Raw genomic sequence first — 25278 nt, forward strand, 5'->3', positions numbered from 1 at the left:
ATAAATAGCAACTATGCCAACCTCGCAGTGTCATTTGGCTCCACCACCTAGAAACCTGCTGGGCACATGGTAAGGGTTAGTTCACTATTAGTTCCCTTTACTGAGTGGCTAAAGGTGAAAACGTGCCTAACTTTTAAACACAAGGCATGTGGAGTTCACGATCTCGTCCTAGTCAGCCTGTGTTTCATGTGAAAAAAAACTCATCCCTTATTAATAGCCTGACTGTCAGGCTTCAAATGCTACTGTGTTATCATATGTTGAAAATGACTACCTAAAATAAGAAAGTCACTCTCAATTCATTTTTTAATGAATGAATTCCATAAATACAGTAGAAAATTTAATAGGATTTATTAGATTTTAGAGAATGTAATTGTACTTTCAAAATCCATATTTTTGTTTCTTTATAATTCTTTTTTCTCCAAACTAGGATTTTAAGAGTGGACTTGGTATTACCATAATTCCTATGAATGTAGCAAATGTAAAGCAAGTGGACCGAACCGTGAAACAGTCTTTTGAAATAATCACTCCCTACAGGAGTTTTAGGTAAGTTATATTTAAACGTTCTGTGTTTATACTACTGCAGGAAAGCTCGGGTGATCCACTCCTACGTTGCCAGTGGTGACGTTATTTCTTACAGGACACTTAATAAAATTATGTTCTTTTTTATGTCCTGTAATTTATTAGCCAGTACGTAAAAGCTCCTTGTAAAAGTGACTTGAATAATCATGCAGTCTGTAAAGATACTAATTTCATGAGATCTGAGGTTTCTTTTTGTAGTATTTCTTTTTCTTAGTGGGCTTGGTGAGTATGTTAATTTGTTGATCTACAAATATATGAAAAAATACTTCATTTTGAAGGAATAAAATGAAAAGGGATATTACATTGTCTTTAAGCTGTGTTGTTATTTTACCCACTTTTAGCCTAATCAAATACAGTGTCTCCTTTAAGATCACAATGAACTAATTACAATTGCTCCATGGTTTCCTAAAAGGAACTGCAGCTTAAAATGATGCTGAGTTTAGTAGATCTCACAGCACTTATTGATACATATTTTGTATTATGAGCATCCTACTCATTGCTTTATTGTGATGCTGAAACACAAAACTTATGGTATGTTCTTCATACATGTTAATAATCTACAGTGACTCCATAGCTTTAGTGTACACAAGAGCCATAATCAGTGTCTGTTAAGTTCAACCACGTTAATTCATTTGCCACAAATAATCAGCATGCCACCAGCTGATCAGAGGCAGTTGTCAGAGGGCTTTGGAAGGACCAAGAAGTACTTAGCAATTTCAGAAATACTACCAAATCTGGTACTCATTTTATCTGTTAAAACAGGCTTACTGGCTCAAATTTTAAGAAAGAAAACAAGCTTTATTTACACAGATGGAGATTCAAGCCTCTGTAGAAAATGTAGACATTGCCTAAGCTGTTTTTACTTATAATGCTTCATATTACTCCAGATATGTGCCGTTTTTCTTCATACCAGCAATTCTCCAACTGTCCAGGCACCAACTGGGTGTCTTAAATTCACTGCTACTCCACCACCTAGAGGGAGTAGCAGACCTCACAGGTTTAAAGGCTCAGTCCCACAAGATTGTACTCATTTCCTGCACCAGTCACCCCTGTTGGGTCCTCAGGTTACCCATCCTTCTGTCCAGCATAGATACAAATTGGGGTGCCCATTACCCTCTCTCCCCCAGGTTTGATGATTTACTAGGATGGCTCACAGAACTCAGGAAAGCAGTTCAATTATTACTACCAGCTTGTTATAAGAGGGACTTGTGGTACAGGGCTTCCAAGTTCTCCCTGGGTGCACCATCCTGCCAGCCCCTCAGTGTGTTCATCAACTTGAAAGCTTTTTGAACCCTGTTGTATAGGGGGTTTTATGGAAGTTTCATTTCATAGGCAAGACTGATGACATTCTTGGCAATTGGTAATTAACTTAGTCACCAGCCTTTCTCCCTTTCCCAGGGTAGGGCTGGTTGAAAGTTCCAACTCTAATCACATCTTGGTCTCAGGGTGACCAGCTCCCATCCTGAAGCTGCGTAGCCTTCAGCCACAAGCTATCTCATCAGCATACAAAAGGCTTTTATCACTCAGGGGATTGCAAGAGCTTTAGGGAACTGTATACCAGGGAGCAGGGACTAAAATCAAATATCTATCTTGCATTGTACCATATGGGCTCTGACCAGTCTCTATGAAGAGGCAGGAAACCACTAAGGAATTTGTAAATATTACAGTGATGGAACATAGAGTGCTTCAAGAAATATAACCCATGTAGGCCACTCAGTTTCTTTATAGATTGTGTAGAATTGTTAGTCTTCTGTTTTCATTATTTCTCCACGCATTGTCATCTTCAGAACAGAAAATTTCAATGTGAAGCATCATTTTGTGGTTCACTGAGTTTGGAAGCCCTAACTGTAGTGTACTTTCTGCTACATTTGTAGGTACTCAGTAAATATTTCTTGAAGGAGTGAACTGATGTTTTAATGTTTTATTCCTTTTCTCAGGCACCCAGTAAACACTAAGAATTAGAATAAATCAGAACATGGCTAAAAATGAGTTAGAATTCTGTTAGCATAGTAATCACTTAAAACTTTCTTGATTTCTCAGTTTCTTAAAGCCATCTGGACATTCTGCTAATTAAAAAAAAAAGAATCTATTTTTAAGACTGAAAAAACCCCACAATTTCTGGTGGGTGTTTTTAATAATGTAGCTTCAGACTATGGCATACTTTCTTGGCAGAATAATCTACAAGTCCTGAAGCTCTGCCAGTGTCTTAATGATTATCATATAACTATGGCTTAGGAAACACAGCCTCTGTTAAGTTTTTGACCTAACAAGGCAGTTTTTATATCCTGGTCAGAAAAATGTTTATGTTAATTTTGGTTCAAGATAATGTAAACAAAGTCATAAGCAGTGTAGAAAGTTAAAGGAAAAAACCCCAGCTTTTTCAATGAGATGATTTTTAGCAGGAAAGACTATCCAACTGCCTGGAAGGCATATTTTTCAGCTGCTATTTAATTTGTGAGTGAAATGAATATGCAAACTGAACAGGCTGCTTAATTGGCCTTTACGAGGGAGATCGATAATGCAGAAATGTTAATTGTTTCAGCTTTACAGCCGAGTCTGAAAAAGAGAAACAAGAGTGGATTGAAGCTGTGCAGCAATCGATAGCAGAAACTCTCTCTGATTATGAAGTAGCCGAGAAGATTTGGTTCAATGAGTCCAACAGGAGCTGTGCAGATTGTAAAGCCCCGGATCCCGACTGGGCGTCCATCAATCTCTGTGTTGTCATCTGTAAGAAGTGTGCAGGTAATTAGTGATAAGTTTTATGCTCATCACTGTTGGGTGGCCGATTGGCACTGAATGCTCTTTATTGTCACGTATAATGTGTCCCAGCTAATGGCTGGGAAATAGAGAAACAGAGAAAGCTTATTACATTTAAATCAAAGTTAGAAATATCATTCTAAACTTCTCTTATGCATGACTTAGATATAAAAATTGATTTTTAAGCATGTAATCATTTTTGTGTGTGTGCCTACTGGTCTGTGTATGTATTTTAAAAAGACATGCTGAAGTTTTTAGAATTGAGGTGAGTGTGTTTCAGGAAGCACCCTGAAAACGCTGGCTGTTTGTATGATTTAGCCCTTTTTCCCCAATCGTGTTTTGTAAGACCTATTTTTTACGTCAAGGCTGCTCTGTGTTCTAATCTGGTTACACAAAGTCTGGTATCTCTTATGATGAGAATTTTTATACAGAAGCATTTTCTAGGTATATTGAAGTTGATGAAAGTAACCAGTACTATGACTGGTTTTCTTACTATGACCTTACACCTTATAGACAGTTGTCCACGTGAGTTGGGGGAGTGGACCCCAGCTTAGGTATGTGATTTTGGGCATCTTGTAGGAAGTTAGCTACAATCTAAACTTTACTTCAGCTTTGCAGCACTATCTGGTACTGTGGTGGCCCTGGGAATTAGAAAAGATCTATAAGACAGGACGAAAAAATCTATTAGACAGGATACGGTAAAGGCAAGAACAGAGTTGAGCACAGGCTTCATTGAGAGAATACAGAGGACGAGCTCCTGCCTCAGAGCAAAGACAAGACAGTTGCTTCAAACCCTTAAGACTCTTCTAGAGCTCTGTGCTACCCCATTTCTCATCGTAAGAAAGATGTCCTCATGAGCTAATTAACAACATCAGCAGCATCAGTAACAACACGAAGCATCAGTTAGTCCTCCCCAACTTTGTATTTTTCCCTAACCTTTTCTCCTCTTCGCTCTCATTGGAAGACAGAGCCTTTGTGTTGCCCAAGGCTGTTCTTTCTACTTAAGCTCCCTTTCTTTCCTCACTTATGATCCTCACCCCCATCACTTACTCACTCTTTATGTGAGTACAGTTGGTCCTTCATATCCACGGGTTCCCCATCCTTGGATTCAACCAACTGTGGATCAAAAATATTTGGACATTTCTGAAAGTTCCAAGGAGCAAAACTTGAATTTGCCTCACAATGGCAACTATTTACACAACATTTACATTGTCTAATTAGGTGTTTTAAATAATTTAGGAATAATTAAAAATATCTGGAGGATGTGTGTAAATTATATGCAATTACTATGGCTATTTTATACAAGAAACTTGAGCATCCATAAATGCAAACCTATTCAAATTCCAGGGCTTTGTGCTGTGAGTAGTTTCTGTCTCAAAGAAGGGAGGTAAGGAACCTACCTAATGTAGAGAAAGGAATGAGCTTTCTCATGTTTATCAGGCAAAAGGTCCTTAAGATTGATGGTGATGTCTTTTATATCTTGTTTCCTTCTCAGCTTAGAGAAAAAGAGTCTGACATATGCCTGGGTGCCCAGTAATGGCTGAGGGATGATCTATACAGCAGAATTAAATTGATGATCATAGGTTGCTGGGCTGTTACTCTCTTCCAGGCATAACAGTACAATAAAGAATATACTTCAGATGTTTAAGTACACATTGATTAGAGTTGAAGCTAGTTTTTGTTTAAGAGTAAAGGGATAATATCTTTATTCATATATATGTAACTTACATAGTCCCATTATAAAATGTTTTCAGTTAACTACAATTTCTAGTTAATTATCAAACAATGAAAAAATTCTCTCTCTCTATATGTATGTGTATATATAAGAGCATACCCACACACATGCATACACACACACTTTTAAAAGTGTAGTTTCATACCAATACGTGGTGATGAAGGCAGTTACTGTTGTCTTCATGATGGTTGGTTACAATGTTTGTATGATTACCACCACTGCTGTAAGGTGGAAAGTAGGTATTGGTTTAAGCGGAAAAGATACATTAATCCACACATACATGTACACATACATATACACCTTTTTTTAAGGTAAAATACATCTATATACAAAATAAAATAGAAATACAACTGTTTTTTTACTTCAGGGCAACATAGATCTTTAGGACCAAAAGATTCCAAGGTTAGGAGTCTGAAAATGGATGCCAGCATTTGGAGCAACGAACTCATTGAGGTAAGTCCAACCTGACTGATGGTCAGCAGAGGCCCGGGAGAGGGTGTGCAGTGGGGCGGTGTGGTTACTATAGGAGCTCTCTGATCAAGTTCTCACCATATTATAAAAATGGCTTATAGCCTGTTTAGTAGTAGTAACTTCCTGCTTTAACTTTAACAACGCTTCCTAAATGAGGTAGTTATTTTAAAAATAAAAAAATAAAATAAAAGAAGCTTTCATAGTAATAACTACTTTTAAAGGCTTGGCAGCTCTTTTTAAAGCCAGAATTTACTTTCTTTCTTTTTTAAGCCAGCATGGATAAAATATCAGAAAAGTGAATGAAAACTTTTGGCAAAATCGACTTTCTCTATCATGGCCACACTCTGTCATTAACTGTGATCGTGTCTAACTTGCTGTCTCCTGCATCCATTCTCTGCTAAGATTTCGATGCCACTATCAATCAACCACATTAGCCCACCTACTCAGTCATTTTAAATGACTCTGTCTCAATGTGAGCTAGCTTCGAAAAGTAATGATGCTTTTGCTGCAATTTGCGTTGCTTGCAATTTCTTTCCTAGCTAATCTTCTACCATTATTAAAAACATCTAGACTATATTTAAAATACAAATAGTATCTGCTTTCACACTCCATCTTCCTAAAAGAGTTGGGTCTTTCTTGTCTTTTTGCATATTTTCTACTAGCTACATTTCAGTTTGTATTGTGAGTAAGTTTTCTGCGGATTCAAACGCATTTTATGAGCTGATGTGTTTTATAATTTTTTGATAATTCAGCTTTTTATTGTCATTGGAAACAAAAGAGCAAATGACTTTTGGGCTGGTAATCTTCAAAAAGATGAAGAATTACACATGGACTCACCAGTAGAAAAGAGAAAAACCTTTATCACTCAAAAGTACAAAGAAGGAAGATTCAGAAAAACATTTTTGGCATCTCTCACCAAAGAAGAATTAAATAAGGTAACCAGTGAAACATAACATAATATATGTGGAATCTAAAAAGCCAAACTTGTAGAAACAGAGAGTAGAATGATGGGTACCAGGGGCTGGGAGGTGGGAGAATTGGGGAGATATTGTTTAAGGACACAAACTTACAACTAGTAGATAAATAAGTTCTGGGGATCTAATGCACAATAGAGTGATTATAGTCAACAATACTGTATTATATGCTTCAAATTGCTAAGAGGCTAGATCTGAAATGTTCTTGCCACAAAAAAGAAATGATACTTATGTAATGTGATAGAGGTGTTAGCTAAAGCTACAGTGGTATTCATGTTGTAATATGTAAATATATCAAATCAGCAGGATGAACACCTTAAACTTACACAGTGTTATATGTAAATTATACATATGTTGTTGCAAATGGTAGGATTCCTTTCTTTCTCAAGGCTGAGTGATACTCCATTGTATGTGTGTGTATATATAGACCTATATATCTATAGATACACACACACAGATACATATACACCACATCTTTATCTGTTCTCTCACTGATGGACTCTTAGGTTGTTTCCATGTCTTGGCTATGGTGAATAATGCTGTAATAAACATGAGAATACAGATACCTTTTCGATATCCTGTTTTCATTTCCTTTGTACATATACCAGAAGTGTGATTGCTGGATCATATGATAGTTCTATTTTTATGTTTTTGTGGACTCTTTACACTGTTTTTTGATAGTGGCTGAATCAATTTATATTCCCACTAACAGTGCACAAGGGTTCCCTTATTCTCCATGTCCTCATCAGCACTTGTTAAATCTTGTCTTCTTGTGACGGCCATTCTAACAGGCAGAAGCAGTATCTCACTGTGGTTTTGATTTGCATTTTCCTGATGATTAGTGATGTTGAACATCTTTCCATGTACCCGTTGGCCACTTGGATGTCTTCTTTGGAAAACAAATTTGTATTTAGTTTCTCTGCCTGTTCTTTAATTGGATTGTTTATTGGTTTTTAATTGAGTTATATGTGTTCTGTATATATTTTGGTTGTTAGTCCCTTATCCAATGTACCGTGTGCAGGGATTTTTCCCTTATACTGTAGGTTGCCTTTTCATTTTGTTGATTGTTTCGCTCTGCAGAAGCTTTTTAGTTTGATGAAGTTCCACTTACTGATTTTTGCTTTTGTTGCTTGTACTTCTCGTGTCATATCCAAAAAATCACTGCCAAGACTGATGTCAGAGAGCTTACCACTTATGTTTTCTTCTAAAGTTTTACGGAATCCGGTCTTATGTTTAAGTCTTTAATACATTTCCAGTTAATTTCTGTGTTTGGTGTAAGAGGGCACCAGTTTCATTTTCTGCGTGTACTTACTCAGTTTCCCAGCATCATTTGTTGAAGAGCCTATCCTTTCCCCATTGAGTGTTCTTGGTGAATAGACATTTATTGCATACTTACTAACTGCTGAATTCATTTTTAGGTGCTAAGGATAGACTTGTAGTAAAAAGTAGATGTCCTTCTTTTATTCATTAGAATGATCTTGTGTAGGGGAGACTGACCATAAACAGCTGAGTGACGATAAATATAGCAAGTGCGGCATGCTGTGAAGAAAAAGAATAGGGTAATGAGAGAGGAAATACCCGGAAACACATATGATTAGATTGTGAGGGCAGTCAAAGGCTATCACAATGGATGGATGCTAGGTGTTACATTTTCCAACATCCTCATTTTGCAGATGTGGAAAAAATAAGACCCCAGAGAGAAGGGATGGCCCAAGATCACCTAGCAAATTAGCACAAAGTCAGGTACAAGCATTCAGGCTTATTCATTCTAATGTGAAGGAAATGCTAGAGGTCATCTTGACCATGGTAGAAAAGATAAGTACTTTTTTAAATAGTATCCCCTCCAGGCTAGAGCTGTGATTGTGCCCTGGGACCTCTTGGTTGTACACTGCTCTCAGCTGCCCTTTGGGATAATCAGTGAGTGATTGTCCAGAGGTTGTATTACAGAGAGCAAATTAGCTAGTGATCAGTCCAGGTGCACCATGTCAGGAAGGAGGTAAAAGGTGAACCCAAGGCTAAGAATTCAGATGGAATCAGGGTATGAAATCAGAGTTTAGAAGCAAGTGGGAAGCCAATAAAGCGAGGAAGCAGGAGGAGGGAATGGGAAGAGATGAAAAGGTATCTTATTATTTCAAGACAAAAGAAACAAACAAACAAACAAATCAGGTTCCAGGAGTTTTACTGTGTGTACAAAGTTCTGTTGTATAACGTGTCAAGCATGTTTTATTGTGTCTCGCTTGCTGTTTCTCCCCTACCCATACCCTCTCCCAAAAGGAAAGATCCTGAATTTGTAATCATTTTTCAAGCCCCAAAGCACAGCAATAATTTAAAGATTCCTCTGAAGCTGATTGTGCTGGAAAATAGATACAGACATACATGCATATACCATTCATATGGCAAAACAAAACATAGAGTGGGTATTTCGTTACTACACCGGAAATATTTTGAATTTTCCGAGCATCAGGCATTATCATAGTATGCGAGCACCAGAATCCCTTCCATGGCAAATAGGATGGATTTGAAGATTGGGAACATCACAGCAGCAAAACAATAAATTGAGCCTTGGAGATCCTGGGTTGTAATTTAAATTCATACACAGTAGGCCTTCTGTGTCTGTTGCTTTAATTGAGAGCATAATTAGTATTAGATTTCTTTGTTCAAAAGGAATACAAACATCTCATAAATGGACTGGCAGACTCTCACTCATTTTAGTAGCTAGGATCGTGTTTTCTTCCTTTGAAAGTTGCATTTTCTGTTGATGGCCAGGCTCTGTGTGCTGCTGTGGTCAAACCAGATGTTCTGGAAACAATGGCTTTGCTGTTCAGTGGAGCAGATGTCATGTGTGCAACAGGTGACCCTGAGTACAGCACTCCCTATCTGCTGGCCAAGAAGGCAGGGCAGAGTCTGCAGATGGAATTTCTCTATCATAACAAATTCTCAGGTGAGTCCCTATTCCTTTGCCTTCCTGGTCTTTCCTGATACATCCCTAAAAGGACTGAAGCATAAATCACAAAAATCATCAGAGTGAAAAAATAGTATGATTTCCAAAAAGATGGAAGATGCTTAAGACCTATGTTTTATCTCCTTTCAAGGAAGAGTTTAGGAAATAAATCTTTTATGTGTCTTTGATCTTATAAATGGAAGATGAAAATAGTTAATCCCATGTAATCACTTTCACTGAAATTAAATACAGTTTTCACATAGGAGCAGTGAACACAACTGAAGTGCCTATTTGCAAGTTTTATGCAAAGTAAAATAAATACTTCTGTATATTTAGTGCGTGGTATACTTGAAGTAGTTTTTCTTCAACCTCAAAACTCACCTGCATATTCATAAGCAAAGGGGAAATTGTTCACATTTTAGATTTCAGATGTATTATTTTTGTCCTTTTTCTAGATTTCCCTCAACATGACATTCATTCCGAAGGAGGATTAAATCAGGAATCCTCCCAGTCCACGTTCCTCTGTGACTTTTTATATCAGGCCCCTGCTGCTGCTTCTAAACTCTCTTCAGAGAAAAAACTGCTTGAAGGTATCCTTTCTGCTCCTTTGAGATTTTGTTATCTGATGAAACTTTATTTCATTATCGAAACAATTAGGGTTAAATGTTGATTTTTTTTTCCCTTAAGCTGTTAGATTTGATCTTGCAGTAGAGAAAGTTTTTTTGAGGATTATAAATACTCCCAGGCATAGATAGGATTTCGTGGACTGCAGCAAAGATTTACCACCTGGCTGGAATGCTCAGTGAGTTCTCAGCAGAATTCACTGACGTCTACCTTAGGGCCAACCAATTCTCTTTCAGGATTTAAGGGTTATTCCAAAGAAATGTGAAACCCAGCTGCTTTCCTTTGGGGACAGACACTTTAACTGGGGAGACAGTACAGAAAAAGGTCAACATGTAGGAAGAACTGGCAAGTTTTCAGTACCTATTCTGTCAGAGTACTAAGTGGTATTGAGTAGTTCAGTTTGTTTTGATGATAGGGGTGTGTTTCTGTGTAAGGAAAATAAACCTGACATATGGTGTCAAAAAATGACGGGGATTAATTTGATTTAATGACCTGTTCTAGGTTTACGGCAGTAATCTGAGCACAGTCCTCGTAGGCATTTATCCCTCTGTCTGTCTAGCTCCTTGTGTCAGACATGTGCCAGGCATTAGGAATGCAAAAATGAGTAAGACACAGGCCTCATGCTTGTGCCACATACATTTGAACTAATTGTAGAAATACAGGCAGAGAATAATGAGATCTGTCTTCCCAGAACAAAGAGTTTAAGAGAGATTGAGCTGTTGATGACCATTTGGTGGTGGGTGTTCAGAGGCTCAGGGGCCTGGTGTTAATTCCCTAGGTGGTATAGTCCAGCTACCTTACTCGATTAAAGGATGAAAATCTCACTTTAGAGTCTTAATCCTGGTCCTTGTGCATTTGAAGTGATTATTTCAGTTGAAGACTTTATTTCCCCCAAAATTACATCCCTAAGCAGAATTATACTGGGATTAACTATACTTTATTAGATTTTCATATAACCTGTAGCTGTCCTGTAATGAGCATGTACTATGTGTAAGGCATTGCTTTAGGTATTTTATATTTATTAATTGTAATCCTCATAAAAGCTCTGTGAGGTAGTTAGTATTCTGCTTACTTCATGTGAACATCTAGGAGGAAGGTGGCATGAAGCAGAGTTTTACATCTGATTTGTGTGATAATGATTATTGCAAAACTTTGGCTTTAGTCATAGTGTGATGTCCTGGTCTAGTGACACTAGATGGCAGAGCACTTTTATTCTTTGAGGTTAGATGTTTTTGGTTCTTTCAGCAAATAGTTTTTAATGTCTTCCTTTACTCAGTCTAACCAATATTAAGTGATGAATTTTACAGAGATTTTCTTATCTTCCATTGTGCCTTAACAGTATTTAACCCTTAAGCAGTCAAAATTTGAGGGTTCAAGAGGAAAAAAATACGGGGGGAGAGATACAGCTCAGTGGTAGAGTGTGTACGAGGTCCTGGGTTCAGTCTCCAGTACCTCCACTTAAAAAAAGTGGGGGGGAATAATAGAATAATCTGTGAATTGACTGTAGCATTTATTAAAATAATTGGATAATAAGGAAAGTAATGTACTTGTTAGTAAGTTTTCTGGAATGTACAAGTTTTCTAGACAAACAATTGTGGAGTAGCTTAGACCCACCCTTCAAACCACTTATACAAAGATGAAATAAGAAATTTGAAATACAAGCTTTTCTTCTACAAGCTTCTCAATGTATCATAAGTACTCTGCAGGCTAAAATAAGCTTTTATTTACTTTTTTGGCAATTCTGTTTATATTTATAGACTTAACCAGTTTGCTTTAATATTTCCTTAAATAGACTGTTTTTCTTAATCACCTGAGGACTGAATTAATGTTTTAAACTTGTAACTAAAATCATTCTTTGCTTTTTATCTTCTATAAATTGACAATGGATTGTTTTCATTGTTGTTAAAATTTATTTCAAAAAACAGAAACTAGTGCATTCTCTGTATATCTAATTTAACCAGGGATGTTTTCTCATTTTGGAACGTTGTGTTTTAAGTAAGATGAAATTGAACTTTTGTACTTTGGCTGTGCAGTGCACAGAAATGATTTAATTGGAAAATTATCTCCTGGCAAGGTATTATTGGATGGCAGAAATGAAGACCATCAAAGGTGTCAGCAAGGGCTATCATTTCAAACTCAAAATAGACCACGAATCCGTTCGTTACTCTCCATCTTCACTAATGTCTTCCCAGCCCCGCCGCCGTCCTGTCCTGCCTGGGCCATAATACCTCTCTTATTGGCCTTTGTTTTCCATAGCTTCTCTTCATACCGTTCTCCCAACTGCAGACTTAATGATTGTTGAAAATGTAAATCAGATCATTTATTTCCATCCCGCAAGTACAGTAGCTTCCCATTACAGAATTGAACCCGTTTCTTATTATGACCTAACAGGCCTTCCTGTACCTTCCCCCTTCGATCTCATGTCCTTCCTTCCTGTGCCACATGCCTGGCTGTGCTGCTTCCTGTCTGGCCCTGCAATAGGCCACGTTCTTTTCTGCCTCTTCGGGACCTTTGCAACTGCCATTTCCTCTGCCAGGAGGGCCCTTCCCCGAGTCAGACTGCACCTCATCTCCCAGGGATCAGTTCATTGCCAGCTAGACCGAGAGGCCTCTTCAGAGACCCACTGAAGCACGCACCCACTGCCAGAGCTCCTCTTTCATAGTATCCTGTTTATTTCCATCATAGCACTTACCCCATAAAGATGATTCCTCCTTCATTGATTGATTTCTCTCTCCCTCTGGTGGGAAAGCTCAATGAGGCATCAGCATTTTCTGGTTTATTTAGGATTATCAAATCTTTTGTGCCTCAAACAGCGGCCACACATGGTAGTCATGTGATAAATATTTGTTGAATAAATGGACATTTCTCTAATCACATTACCACCAGTGTAAAAGCACAGCCGGCTTGTTAATATTTTGTTTTGGACCTGCGTATAAAAATATATAATTGGTGACACCAAACACATTTTGTTCAGAAAGAGCTTCCTTTAAAATGAAGAAGAGAAAGTTGAACTACTAAGAAACAAAGTTCTGGGGGGGTTTTCTGTTTTTTTTTTTTTTTCCTTTTCTCTGTCAAGATTCTACAGTGGTGGCACTCCTGTTGAGCACAGGAAAAATTGAATTATTTGGAAAGATTTAGAGATGAAAGTGTGGTCGTCACCTTTGCCTCTGAACAGCAAGCATCTGGATTGCATCACTCCATTAGCGCTTGTCAGGACAGCCACAGAGCAGAATGATTAAAAACAAAGGAAAAAGTCAGCGAATAAACTGCATGCAAGTCCTTCAGAGAGTTACAGAGGCTTCAAATTGTCAGTTCAGGTTTTCAGGATTTGAAGTTCTTCTAGCCTCCGGTTATGAAGACTGATCTGTATTTTTCCTTTTCTTCTCAATTTAGTGTTCATGAAAGGAGAGATTGATAGCTCTTGTTAAACCTCCGTGGAGAGCTGAATACTAGCATCCCAATTTTGGTTTCTGTTTTTCCCCTCAAATGGAATTTTTTTCCTCTTGGTATCTTACCTTGATTTCTTGACACAGTGTTTGATTTTTCAAAAGAAAGTGGTTGATATGGTTTACTAGAAACTCTGTATTAGCTGTTTATTTAATTTTATAGATGAGCGCTGAGGAATTTTGAAGATCTTTTTGTTCTATCAATGCCTGGCTTGTATAGTTTAAAAATATTTCTCCCGGGCTAAAACACATTTATTTTAAGTGAAAAGGATTCCCAGCATGTGTGCCTGTTTTTTGTGGATGCTCAACACCCTCAGCTCAGGAAATTCATCAGGAATCAGCTTCATGGTTTCCAAAAAATAACAGTTTCACCTCCATTCCCTCACATTTATTGTGCACAAATGTATCAGAAGGTAGGCCCTCTGCTGTCCCCTGATACATTTGAAAAATGAACATAGATGCTTCAAGCCTATACCAGGTGCAGAGAGGCAGTTTGTGGAGTAGATGAGAGGGTAGCTTCCCTCACTGAGTGCCTGGGGTTTTACCCCTTGCTCTGGTGCTAAGTATGTGTGCAATCTTGGGAGAGTCAATCAACCAGTTTGTGCCTGTGGGCAGAGTATAAGGAAAGGGGTATTTAGTAATTGAACTGACCTAATAGGGTTGTTCTGAGGATTCAGTGAGTTAATGTGCATGAAATGTGTGGAAGACTACATGGCGCACATGGAGGGTGGTAAGTGGAGGAAGAAGAGGAGGTGGAGGAGAGGAGGAAGAACAGCAGAGGGGCTCTCCATCTATCTATACAGCTGCTTCCAGTTTCCGGTTAGCCTTTGACTGCAGGTACATCCTACAGGTGGTAGCTGACAACCCTGGTACCCAACTACATATGGTACCCGTATCACTTCATAACAGTCTTTCAGTGGGTCACGCCTGGAGTTCTGTACCTGGGCTTGAGTAGATTCCAGGAATATTTTTCTTCCCTGACCTAAATGTCAAGATTAAACAGAAAGAATGAACAGCTCCTCCAGACAACCACCATACACACAACCTCTTATCTGTTAAACAGCTTGTGTCCTGAGAGTTGTCTATTCTGTGGCCCCAGTTTTGTTCTTGTGGACATCTTCTGGTAACTGATTAACAGTCAGATTTCTGTAGTTGAAAGGATGTCCTGTCTGATTTTGCCTCAGCAGACCATGCCATCCCACATGGTTTTCTTAAATTGCTTCCCAAATGAATAGAAATGTCAAGCTTTCCCATCGCAGCTTTGTGATTATGCATCCTCAGAGGTAATGTCTGAGCCTGCCTTGTCTGCCCTCTGGCCTGTTTTCACTTACAAAGATGAAGCTGGTGAAGGGTTAGAGTGAGGATGCTACCGGATTAAATCTCAAGCCCATCTTTCTAACTTACAATGAGTTCATACTCACCTTTTTAAAGAGAACTGTCATTTGTTTCCCATTAGAATTTACATAATTAGATTCTGCAGTTATATTTTTTTATACATCATGCATTTGACACTTGTTGTTTCCGACCTTCCAGTGGCTCCCACCTGTCTGCTGAGAAAGGCACAAATTCCTGAAAACCTGTCATGTGGGACTCCTGGGGCCTGGCCTCCGCCGTGAGCCTGCAGTCTCCTTTCCCGTGTCCTGACTTCATGTGTCGTCTCTTTCTTTGGCCAGATGGGTGTTTGGCATTTCCTCTTTCTATGACTTTCCTCACACAGTTCTTTCTCAGAATTGTGGAATGATTGTAGCTCAGAAGGCATTTTTTGGCTACTTTAGAAACGTGCCTTTTCAGTCATAAATGACTATTTCAAAAGCTCTGTTTTTCTGTGAAGGTTTTTTTTTACCACTCCAGTTTGAGGGCAGCTTCTCTCCAAGAAGGGGGTCTAACCCCTGAAAGGGACCAGCTGACGACGATGATTCTGAGAGGGACAGGACTCTCAGTAAAGCAGGCAGCTACCTCCTTGTTATGAAGACCAACTCGTATTTTCCACCCTTATTTTATTAGATCTTTTTCTGCATTTAATATTGGTAATGATTCTTTTCTGAGATGCCCGACTCCTTTTCTGTTCTGTACACTCTCTTACTTGCTTCAGTTCTTTTGTGGACCCTTCTAGATCCTTTGTTCCTTACAGTTTTAAGTTCCCTAAGATGTTAGCCTTGGTTACTGTGTGTTTTCAGCTACTCCCTGTACCCTAAAGGCTGTCTGGTTATTGAGACCTTTCCTTGCCCCTAAGATGCAAACCCATAGGGTGATCTACCTAATAGATGTTCCTACTTGGATTTCTAGGAGATAGCTCTCATTTGGTGTATCTCAAAGAAAACGCAGAATACGTGCACTAAAACTGCTTCTACTTTATTTTCTTTTAGATAAAAGTAGGCATTACTGCCCACTTCGTAATCAAAGCTCAGAACGATATACAACCATTAATAAGTTCTCCCTTTCTCCCTGCATCCCATCAGTACATATCTTATTCCTTTAAAACACACGCATGCCTGTGTGTATTTCCCTCTCTCCTTCCCCGCCCCGCTCCTGTCTCTGTCTCTGTTGTCTCCCATCCCTTCCTGTCGTTAGGCCCCCTCCTCCCCCACCCGTTATCCTTAGAACTCTCCTGCTTTTGGTGGTTTTATCTTTCCTTTACAGGTCTTTTGATAGTGTCCGAACAGGTTTCCTGCCTCTGGCCTAACCTTCTCAAATACAATTTTTCACAGTAATTGGAGTGTGTAAAATTTAAATCAGTTATATTTGTCTGCTGAAACCATTTCAGTGCCTCACCGTCTGCTACAAAATCAAAACTCAGCAAACTTTTCCGAAAAGGGCCAGATAGTAAATATTTCAAGCTTTATGGGCCAGATGGTCTCTGCCACAAGTCATCTCTTCCCTTGTAGTAGGAAAGCAGCCCCAGACAGTCCGTAAATAGGCAAATAAGGCTGTGTTTCAATAAAACTTTATTTACAGAAACAGGTGTTGATCGGGATTTAGCCTGCATTCCCACAAGATGAATTTTAAATCCCCTCAACAAGGGCATTAAGGGCACTGTGGGGTTGAACCCCGTCTTCCTTTGGGCACTTACCTAACATTAGCCAAAAATCTTACTTTTTACCCTACATTTCTTCCTCCTGGTACTCTGCACAGACATCAGTCTTTGCTGTTTCAGTTGTTTTGCAGTCGTCTCTTTATGGATCTGCCTTTTCTCTGGTCATCAATGTCACAGTTATTTTTGTCTTATACGCCCAGGCTACTAGATTGTAAATTTTTTGAGAACAGAGAGCATGAAAACTTTTTATCCCATGCAGCAGTAGCATGCTCTTTACACAAAATAGGAAATAAATACATTTACTTATTTGAATCTAGTCATTATTTAAAAGCACATTTTTAAAAAAATTAAATTTATGGCATAGCTCAATTTATTATTTTTTTGTTTTAAATTCCTAGAGACAAATAAAAAGTGGTGTGTTTTAGAAGGAGGCTTCTTGAGTTACTATGAAAATGATAAATCTACCACACCCAATGGCACCATTAATATCAATGAAGTTATCTGCCTGGCTGTACACAAAGAAGACTTCTGTTTGAATACTGGGTAGGTCTGTCATTAAATGTGTAGGAGTTGAAAGTATTTTCTGATATTTATCATACAAGGTAATAAGGATTTTATTACCATTTCAGTTCTTCAGTTGCTTCTTGTAGAAGAGCTGAATGGTTTCTGGAAGCCTACTCATTTTGCAGCTTCTGAAAGTTCCTTAGGGAAATCACTGAAAAGTAGGAAAATTGAAATATTATACTAAGTAATATGAAAGGCAGCCATGTTGGCATCTAATTTTAAGTATATTTATATCATTCTATTCCTGAGCATGTAGTCCCATGATTCTTAAGATTTACTCATTATTTTAAAATTATTTTAAAAAATGGATTAATGAAAAAATTAATGCTTTCTCTAAATGTATCACAGTTAAAGTAATGACAAAGGAAAACATTCAGTCGTTTGTTCACTCTTAAGCATATTTAATAGCATGTTGAAAAACCAAATTCCTAAAAGATCTACTTTGGCATTTTTATGGTCTCAAAAGAGTTTTAATAAAAGAGTAAGAATTATTTAATATATTTGGCTCACAAAGTAGTTAATAAAATTTCTGTGAGGACTTTCAGAGATTGACCATCTAAGATCTTTGATGTGACAGTTTCTTATCACATTTTGTTATGTAATAATGAAAAAGTATAAACACTAAAATGTGCAAAAATCAGCTTTATAGAAGTTTAATAAAAAATTTTATATGAGGAAGGGAAGATATTTGTGAAGCTACATTACTTACATAAAATTACATGAAACACATTACCATTATTACATAATACTAATTGAAATAACTATTGTTTTCTAGTAAATCTAATTTGATTTTTTTGTGTGAGCATAACTGGTTATTGATTTGTTTTTGTTTTAATCTTAATAGTGCTTTTATTCTAAATGAATAATCAGTTTAAGGTGGCTTCCTGTGGAATGTTAAAATAAGTACATTCTATATATTAAGTTGCTTAAATAACTTACATAATATTAGTGTATGCCCATATAATCATATCCAAAAATTAAACATTCTTGATGGACTGTTAACTGATACAAGTAGGTGTGTAGGAGAAATGTCCACAAGGAGATGTGGTTAAAAAAAAATGGCTGCAGCTGGATTCTTACTCACTTTAAATAGTGTGTTATAGAACTGGAAATCAGTAACGTAGCCACTGAGGAGTCATACAGATTTGTGTTTTAGGAAGAGAACTGACTGACGTGGTAAAGAAGTGATTGGAGGAAGACAGGCTTTAATTAATGAGAGTCTAGCTAGAAGAAGAAATAATTAAAAACAGTGGGTTGAGAGGATCTTCAGATTGAATTGATAAGATTAAATATCTGGATGGATGCAGTGCTGACATTAAAGGGGAAGAATAAATCAGACTCCAGGATTTCGAGCTTGTTGATGAGGTAGAAGGAGAAGCTTTTAAATTGGAACATGAAGGAGCTACAGCAGGTTGAGGGTAAAAAAGAAGAATAAAGAAGATGACTTCAGTATAGGGCATTCTGAATTACTTAGGTCCCAGCAGCATGCATGTTCCAAGAAATAGTTGGAGCTGTGGATGGGGAACTGAAGGAGAATTTCAGGACGTGGCACATTACCCTAATTTTATTTATAGTGAGGAGATGAAATGTGGGGATGAGATGAGATGATAGAAGGAAAATTTGTGGAGTAAGACAAGAAGAGGGCCAGTTAGAGAACTTCTGGACAATGTTTGCTTTGAACAGTGGGTCAGAGTAAATCAAGGAGTGGTCTGAGAGGGAAGAGGAGGTGGAAGACAGACCTTTGCCACATCAGGGCGTCAACAAAGTCATGCCGCAGAGTGGTTAATCAGAGGAATATTTCTTCTGTCTGATCCAGTGTATTCCATTTAACTCATTTGGATAAAATACAAGCCATCTACAGAAAACTGTGATAGGTAGCAGGTGGGTAAATAGATTTCACAGCGTTATTCAGTTTTCAAAAGGAATTTAATTAAGAACTTGACCTTCATGTTACTTTTTTTTCATAAAAGCCAAACATAACCAGTGGTATTTTTTTATTCATCTGTGCTCTAGGCCCATCTTTACCTTTGAGATCTATTTACCCTCAGAACGTGCATTTTTATTTGGAGCTGAAACATCTCAAGCTCAAAGAAAATGGACAGAGGCAATAGCCAAGGTATTTACATATTATATTATTACCCAAATCCAGAGAATATTCTTAACATTCAGAGCTCCATAAAAATTTTATACATGATTCTGGGAAGAATGTTCATACTTCATTAGGTTTTTGTAAGTTGTAGTCAAAAGAGGTTAACAGCTACCTTCCTAGAGCCTTAAGCAGAGAAGAAATTAATGTAGAAACTCGGAGAAACCATTCTTCAATCTAAGACCATGCTTTGATGATTAAGATCTTTTCAGTACTGTAAAGTCATTTCTGTGTCTGCCTTTTTATAGGTAGATATCTTATTTATGATATACACAAAGGGGAAAAGAACAGATTCAATAAAAGATACAAATGAAGACAAACATTTGAAGGTTGACATTTTGAAAAATGTCACAAATCAACAGTGTCTTCCTATTTCAATTCTATATGTGTCAAGAATTTCAATTCTATGCATATCAAGAAAAATGGCTTAAGATGCTGCCATTTGAAATCATGTTACAGGTGTTCAGTTTTTAGACGGGTTGCTAGTTTCAGTAAGTTTTTTGAAATCTGCGTTATTTATTAATCTTTAGAATAGAAGAATTTTTGCACATGCTCTCGTATCTGTAGCTATGTAAGGGATTTTCTATTTGCACTGTCTTTATTACTTTTTGTATTTGTTTTAACAGCATTTTATTCCCTTTGTTGCCGAAAACTTAACAGAAACTGACTATGGTTTGATTGGTCAACTCTACTACAAAGACTGCCATGCGCTGGATCAGTGGAGAAAAGGCTGGTTTGCTCTGGACAAGTCTAGTTTGCGTTTTTGCCTTCAAGAAGGTCAGGAAGACAGAATGCACTTGAGAAGACTGCAAGAGCTCAGTGAGTTTTGTTGTTTCCTTTCACCTTATGTTTTGGATACAGTTCTTTATTGCATGTGGTAATAGTAGCCTTTACATACAATTACGGTGTCTCACTCTTGAAGTAGACTTTATTGTAGTTAGTGTCATGTTTTAAAAAAAATATGTTCATGCTTTTCTTCTTTCCCTCCAGCAATCAGCACAGTGGTTCAAAATGGGGAAAAAATGGATGTCTTGCTCTTGGTAGAAAAAGGGAGGTGAGTACATTTTTGCTTTATATTCTTTATTATGGCAACTCTAAGGAGTTGCATATTCCAGTTATCCTTTTGGGCGGAGAATCCGTTAGTTTATTGTCTTTTGGAAATTTTCCAATAATATGTGTGTGTGTGTGTATTCCTTTTAGTAGAAAGAGTACACCAGTGAAGCTTGCATATTTTTCCATTTGTTATGACAAACTCAGTGTGATCAATTATAGTTTTCTACAGACCTCAGTCCCTTTGGGAAATTCACATTTAAGTATTTGAAAGCACTTTGGTAGTTGTAAAAATATTTTCAGTGTAGGTATATGATGACTATAAATAATACTGTGACTTATCTATGGAAGTGAGTCACACATACCTGAAATTTGGATTTCTTGAATTTATTTGGTTTTTCAGTAAATACTAAGCGTCTAACATGCATCGGGTATTGTTATAGGTATTGAGGATACAGTGATGAATAAAAAAGATATGGTTTCTGCCCTTGTGAAGCAAGTACACTAGTGGGGAAAGCAATATAAACAACAAAAAGAAATAATTGCATAGTATTGTGTCCCTCAATTTTAAATGCTTGAAGAAAAATAAAGTAATCAGAGCACACCTGATGGAGCAGTATTCTGTTTTAGACAGGGTGGTAAGAAAAGGTATCAAGTGAAGAAACAAACCGTGCAGTGGTGTGAATACAGTGTTCGGGTTCAAGGTCAAGGATGTTTTGAAGACCCTAAGAGTATGTCATACTTGGCATGTTCAAGGTCTGCAAGGAAGCTGCTGTGGCTGCAGAAATTTGAATAAGGGACAGTGGGGAGAAATGATGACAGAGATATCCCTGGGTCAGACTGTCTAGGGTCTTATAGGCCATGCTATATAAAGATGTGAGTTTTATTCTAAGCATGATGGGAAGCCACTCAGTTTGAGAGCCAGGAAGTAGAATCATCTGACTTACGTTTTTAAATGAGTCCTCTGACTCCAGATGAACAGTTTTTGGAGGACAAGAGTGAAGGGAGTTTGCAGGTGGCATGCTGCTGCAGAGGCCAGACGGAAGATGACTCACTGAATAAGGTGGTGGTAGGGAGTGGTGGGATATATTGTGAAGGGAGAGGTGAGAGGATTCCATGAGTGCAGGAGTCAAGGATGACCGCAGAGTTTTTGGCCTGAGTATTTACATGCATGGTGGTGCTGTTTTTTTGAGATAACAAATACATGGAGTGGAGAAGTAGGATATTTGTAAGTTTAGGATAGTAGATCAAGAATGTGGTTTTGCAAATGATGGTTTTGAGACGTCTGTTTGACAGGGGAGCTGGTGAGTGGGCATTTGGATATGCAAGCCTGAAATTAAGTGGAGTTGCAGCTGGAGATGAAGATGTGAGAGTTGTCAGCATTTGATTTATTTAGCCCAGGAACTGGACAGACTCACCCAGAGAGGGAATGGAGATAGAAAAGAGATGTGAGGACGTAGCCCCAGGACCTCTGCATTTCAGAGGGGGGATGACCTAGCAGAAGAGCCTGGGAGGAGCAACTTGAGTCCTTTCCCAACAAATAGGAAGTATAGTCTTCTGAGCCAATTTTTTTTTCTTTCTCTTCACTTGCTTTGAAATCCCTTAATTGCACAAATTCAGAATGTTTAACTCTACAAGAGTACAACACCATTTGCAAAACCATACATAATGCTAATACTAAAATATAGCTAAGTCAGCCTTCCCTCAGGTTAATTTTCATGCTGGTGACCAGGATAATGGCTTTCAGCAGTTATCTGAACCTGTCTTTTCTTGAACTTCCTGGGAAGACATCAACAGCTTTAGACAGCAAGCATACTGCTGATCAGCCGTTTCTGTAAGAATGTGTGTTTTAACTTACAGACATAATTAGGATTTTGTTTTACTTATTTATTGCTGGGTTTATGATGGTTAATGATGCCTTAGACTCTGATTTCTGGTACCAGATGATAGTTTTACTCTTCTCTGAGAACGCTGTCACGTACATGTTGAGGAACAATACTGAGGCAGTGTTATGTATGGATAGTATTCTGCATTAAAGCACTAGCACGAGTGTACTTCTGCCGTCATCTGGTAATATTTATGAAATGCCTGCTGCCTGTGACCTATATGGCAGGAAAAAATGGTTAACAATACAAATTTGGTGTCTGAGTTCACAGAGCTTATGTTCTTAAACAATAAAAGCAAGCAGAAACTTGCTAGTGGAACTTATTGGATTTATTATATATATGTATATATATATTTGTGTGTGTATACACACAGACACACACACACATTTTATTTTTTAATCAGGTTACTATAGCCAAGGTATTTTTCTACCACTTTTAGTCTATAAAGGATTTGACCAGTGGTATATAAGTTTTAATCAAAATATACCAAACATGGATTACTGTTATTCAGTTTGAATTTTTATTTAGTGCTTATTGCATGCAATGCACTCCCTCATGAATGCAAGATAAAGAAGCCGGAAAACTAAGTATTTTATTATTTTATAACACCTTGACCTTGACCTTGCCCTTGGGCTCCAGGAATCAGAAGGTGAACTCAGATACACTCGAAGTTCGTGGAATAGTTAAAAACTAATAGAATTACAAAATAATGGTCAAAGCTGCTTAATTTGTTTTTGATCATAATTTAAAGTTTTTATCTACATGTTTTATCAACTAGTTGTGTTGAAAGCATTTTTATGAATGGGGAGAATGAGGAATATGTCAGGATGAGAACAGGAGAAATACAGGGACAAGTATAAAACCAAGTTATTTTCCTTAAATCTCTTTGAATAAGCTGCCATTAAAAAAAAAAAGCACTGTTTGAAAACAACCATGTTATCACATACTTATATCTTGGTTTTTACTTGCTTTTCCTGTTTTCTCCAAATCACTAATATTCCGATGGTAACACAGAGATGGCGATGTGTACAACTCACATGTACCAGGCATTATTTTACACACTTAATCAGCCTTCCAGTGCCTATGTGATATTGAGGAGAATTATCCATTTTGAAGTCAAGGTAGAGTCATTTTGTAACTTCAAAACCTAGAGACTGTTTTTGAAACAAGTGTGTTAATTTCCCAATACTTTTGTACAGTCACTCTCAAAAATTTTAAATTACCAACATTTAAAATTTTAGCATTTTATTAGGAAAAAAACTTTTATCAGAAAGCTGAAAAAAGTTATTTTACTAGAAAAAAATATGTGTAACCATACAATGCTTAATTAAAGGTGAAGCAGAAAGAAGAGAGGTCAGAAGTGTGACTGAAGAATCAGCCAGGGAGATGGGGAGTGCGTTAGGTTATAAACCGTGATAGAACACAGCGCATGCAGGCGTACCAGCATGTGACACTTGGGTGGTGCAGAACAGGGTCTCATGTGTACACATTGTCTGTGTATATGCAGGCATACATGTGTACATACATGTATGTTATGTAAATAAACACACTTGAGATAGGGAATAATGGAAAAAGAGCAGGTTTTGGAGTGAGCTTGGGAGATAATTAGACATGCTGAAAATCAGGTGCTTATAAACATCTAAGGAGAAATTGCTAGGAGGAAGCTGTAGTTATGGACCTGATGGTCATGTCAAGGTTAATGGGGTAGAGACAGAGATGTTGAAGTTACCCATATAGAGAAGGAAGAAGATGAAGTCACTTAGGGAGAGTCTGTAGAATGAGAAGGAAAGAAATAACATTTTGGAGCCTTAATGAATATGTGTCATTGGTGGGGGGGGGGGGCAGTTGTCAAGGAGGAAGAACTCTCCTGGCCTATTAAGCTGGTCTATCCAGAGAGTGAGGCAGGAAACCTAGAGAGAGTGTGTCACTAAGCCCAGGAAGAGAGTGTTTCAAGAAAGAAGGAATAATCGAAAGTGTGAGGTGCTGCCTGATGAGGACAGACACCTCGCTGGGTAAGTGATGGGGAGTCTATCTTGTGACTTTGAGGAGAACAAAAGTGAGGAAGCAGAAACTGGATTAGGGTAAGCTAGGGAACTGGATTAGATTACATAAACAGCTGGTGAGGACAGTTTGTCAGGGATGTCTGCGGGTTAATAGGATTAGTGAGGTCAAAGGCATTTGACCCAGGAAGGGAGTATGTGCTTTAGATGTCTTGAACTTGTGCCCTCTGAAACATTTTGATGGGAAAGAAACCAAAACAAGAGAGAGAGAGTGAAGGTGTAAGAGAGAGGCCAGCAGGAGAGTGAGGTCCCTCAATTGTAATAGGAAGAAAGAGGAATGGATGGATGGTTTTGGGTGTTGATAGTTTTCTAGATCTGATGGTAAGATGTTGAGAGAAAGATTAGTCTTCTGGTTTTCAGTCGGCTGGCTTTTAATTGCTTTGTGAAGCAGGAGGTAAGAATGACTCCTGAGCTTTTGGCCTGGGTGACTTGTATCATTTACCAAGACAGGGAATACGTCCTTCTCTCCCAGTATTCAAACAAGGCCAGTTAATTATAAATGTGATTTTTTAAGAGCTGTTTAATGCCATGTCAAAATAAGAGAATTTCATTGCCCCGTCCTCTTTTCCATCTCTCTTTTGATCTGTTAGCCCCTTGGGAAATAATGACTGTAAGCTACAGTAGATTGTGTTAGACTTGTCAATGACAGATAAAATTGTGGCTTTAAGAAATAAAGCAACTTCCAATTATCCATGTTGATGGCATATAAAGATAGAATAGTTGAGAGAGAGAGAAATCAGCCAGCTGTAAATTTTAACCTTTACTTTTTTTTTGCTAGTAACAGCTTGAACCAGAACTGCAAATCATAAGTAGACTCAAATTAACTTCACATCTTTTCTCTGTCCTTGCCTACCTTTGATTAAACTGTTAAAATATATTGTTTCTTAAGGGCAGGAGAATGAACCCCATGAACTAGAGAAGTTCATAAATTGATAACCATCCACTGACTATAGTCACTATTTAGATACATATTTTAATCTTGATGGCAGCTTTCTCTATATACATAGCGTG

At 37.8% G+C, this 25278-nt stretch overlaps 1 protein-coding gene across 3 annotated transcripts in view; it reads left to right on the plus strand.

The window, feature by feature from the left end:
• The window catches only part of ARAP2 (ArfGAP with RhoGAP domain, ankyrin repeat and PH domain 2), a 162737-nt gene that overhangs the window by 66393 nt on the left and 71066 nt on the right, over positions 1-25278 (plus strand). For all 3 annotated transcript variants that reach the window (XM_031686924.2, XM_072945370.1, XM_072945364.1), the window contains exons 10-19: positions 428-543; positions 3122-3321; positions 5439-5524; positions 6295-6477; positions 9283-9457; positions 9913-10047; positions 16960-17104; positions 19139-19241; positions 19898-20090; positions 20262-20325. In XM_031686924.2, coding sequence (XP_031542784.1) covers positions 428-543; positions 3122-3321; positions 5439-5524; positions 6295-6477; positions 9283-9457; positions 9913-10047; positions 16960-17104; positions 19139-19241; positions 19898-20090; positions 20262-20325 — 1400 coding nt within the window. The remainder of the gene's footprint in view (positions 1-427; positions 544-3121; positions 3322-5438; positions 5525-6294; positions 6478-9282; positions 9458-9912; positions 10048-16959; positions 17105-19138; positions 19242-19897; positions 20091-20261; positions 20326-25278) is intronic.

This window comes from Vicugna pacos, chromosome 2 (genome assembly GCF_048564905.1).
Source record: "Vicugna pacos chromosome 2, VicPac4, whole genome shotgun sequence".
Taxonomy (NCBI): domain Eukaryota; kingdom Metazoa; phylum Chordata; class Mammalia; order Artiodactyla; family Camelidae; genus Vicugna; species Vicugna pacos.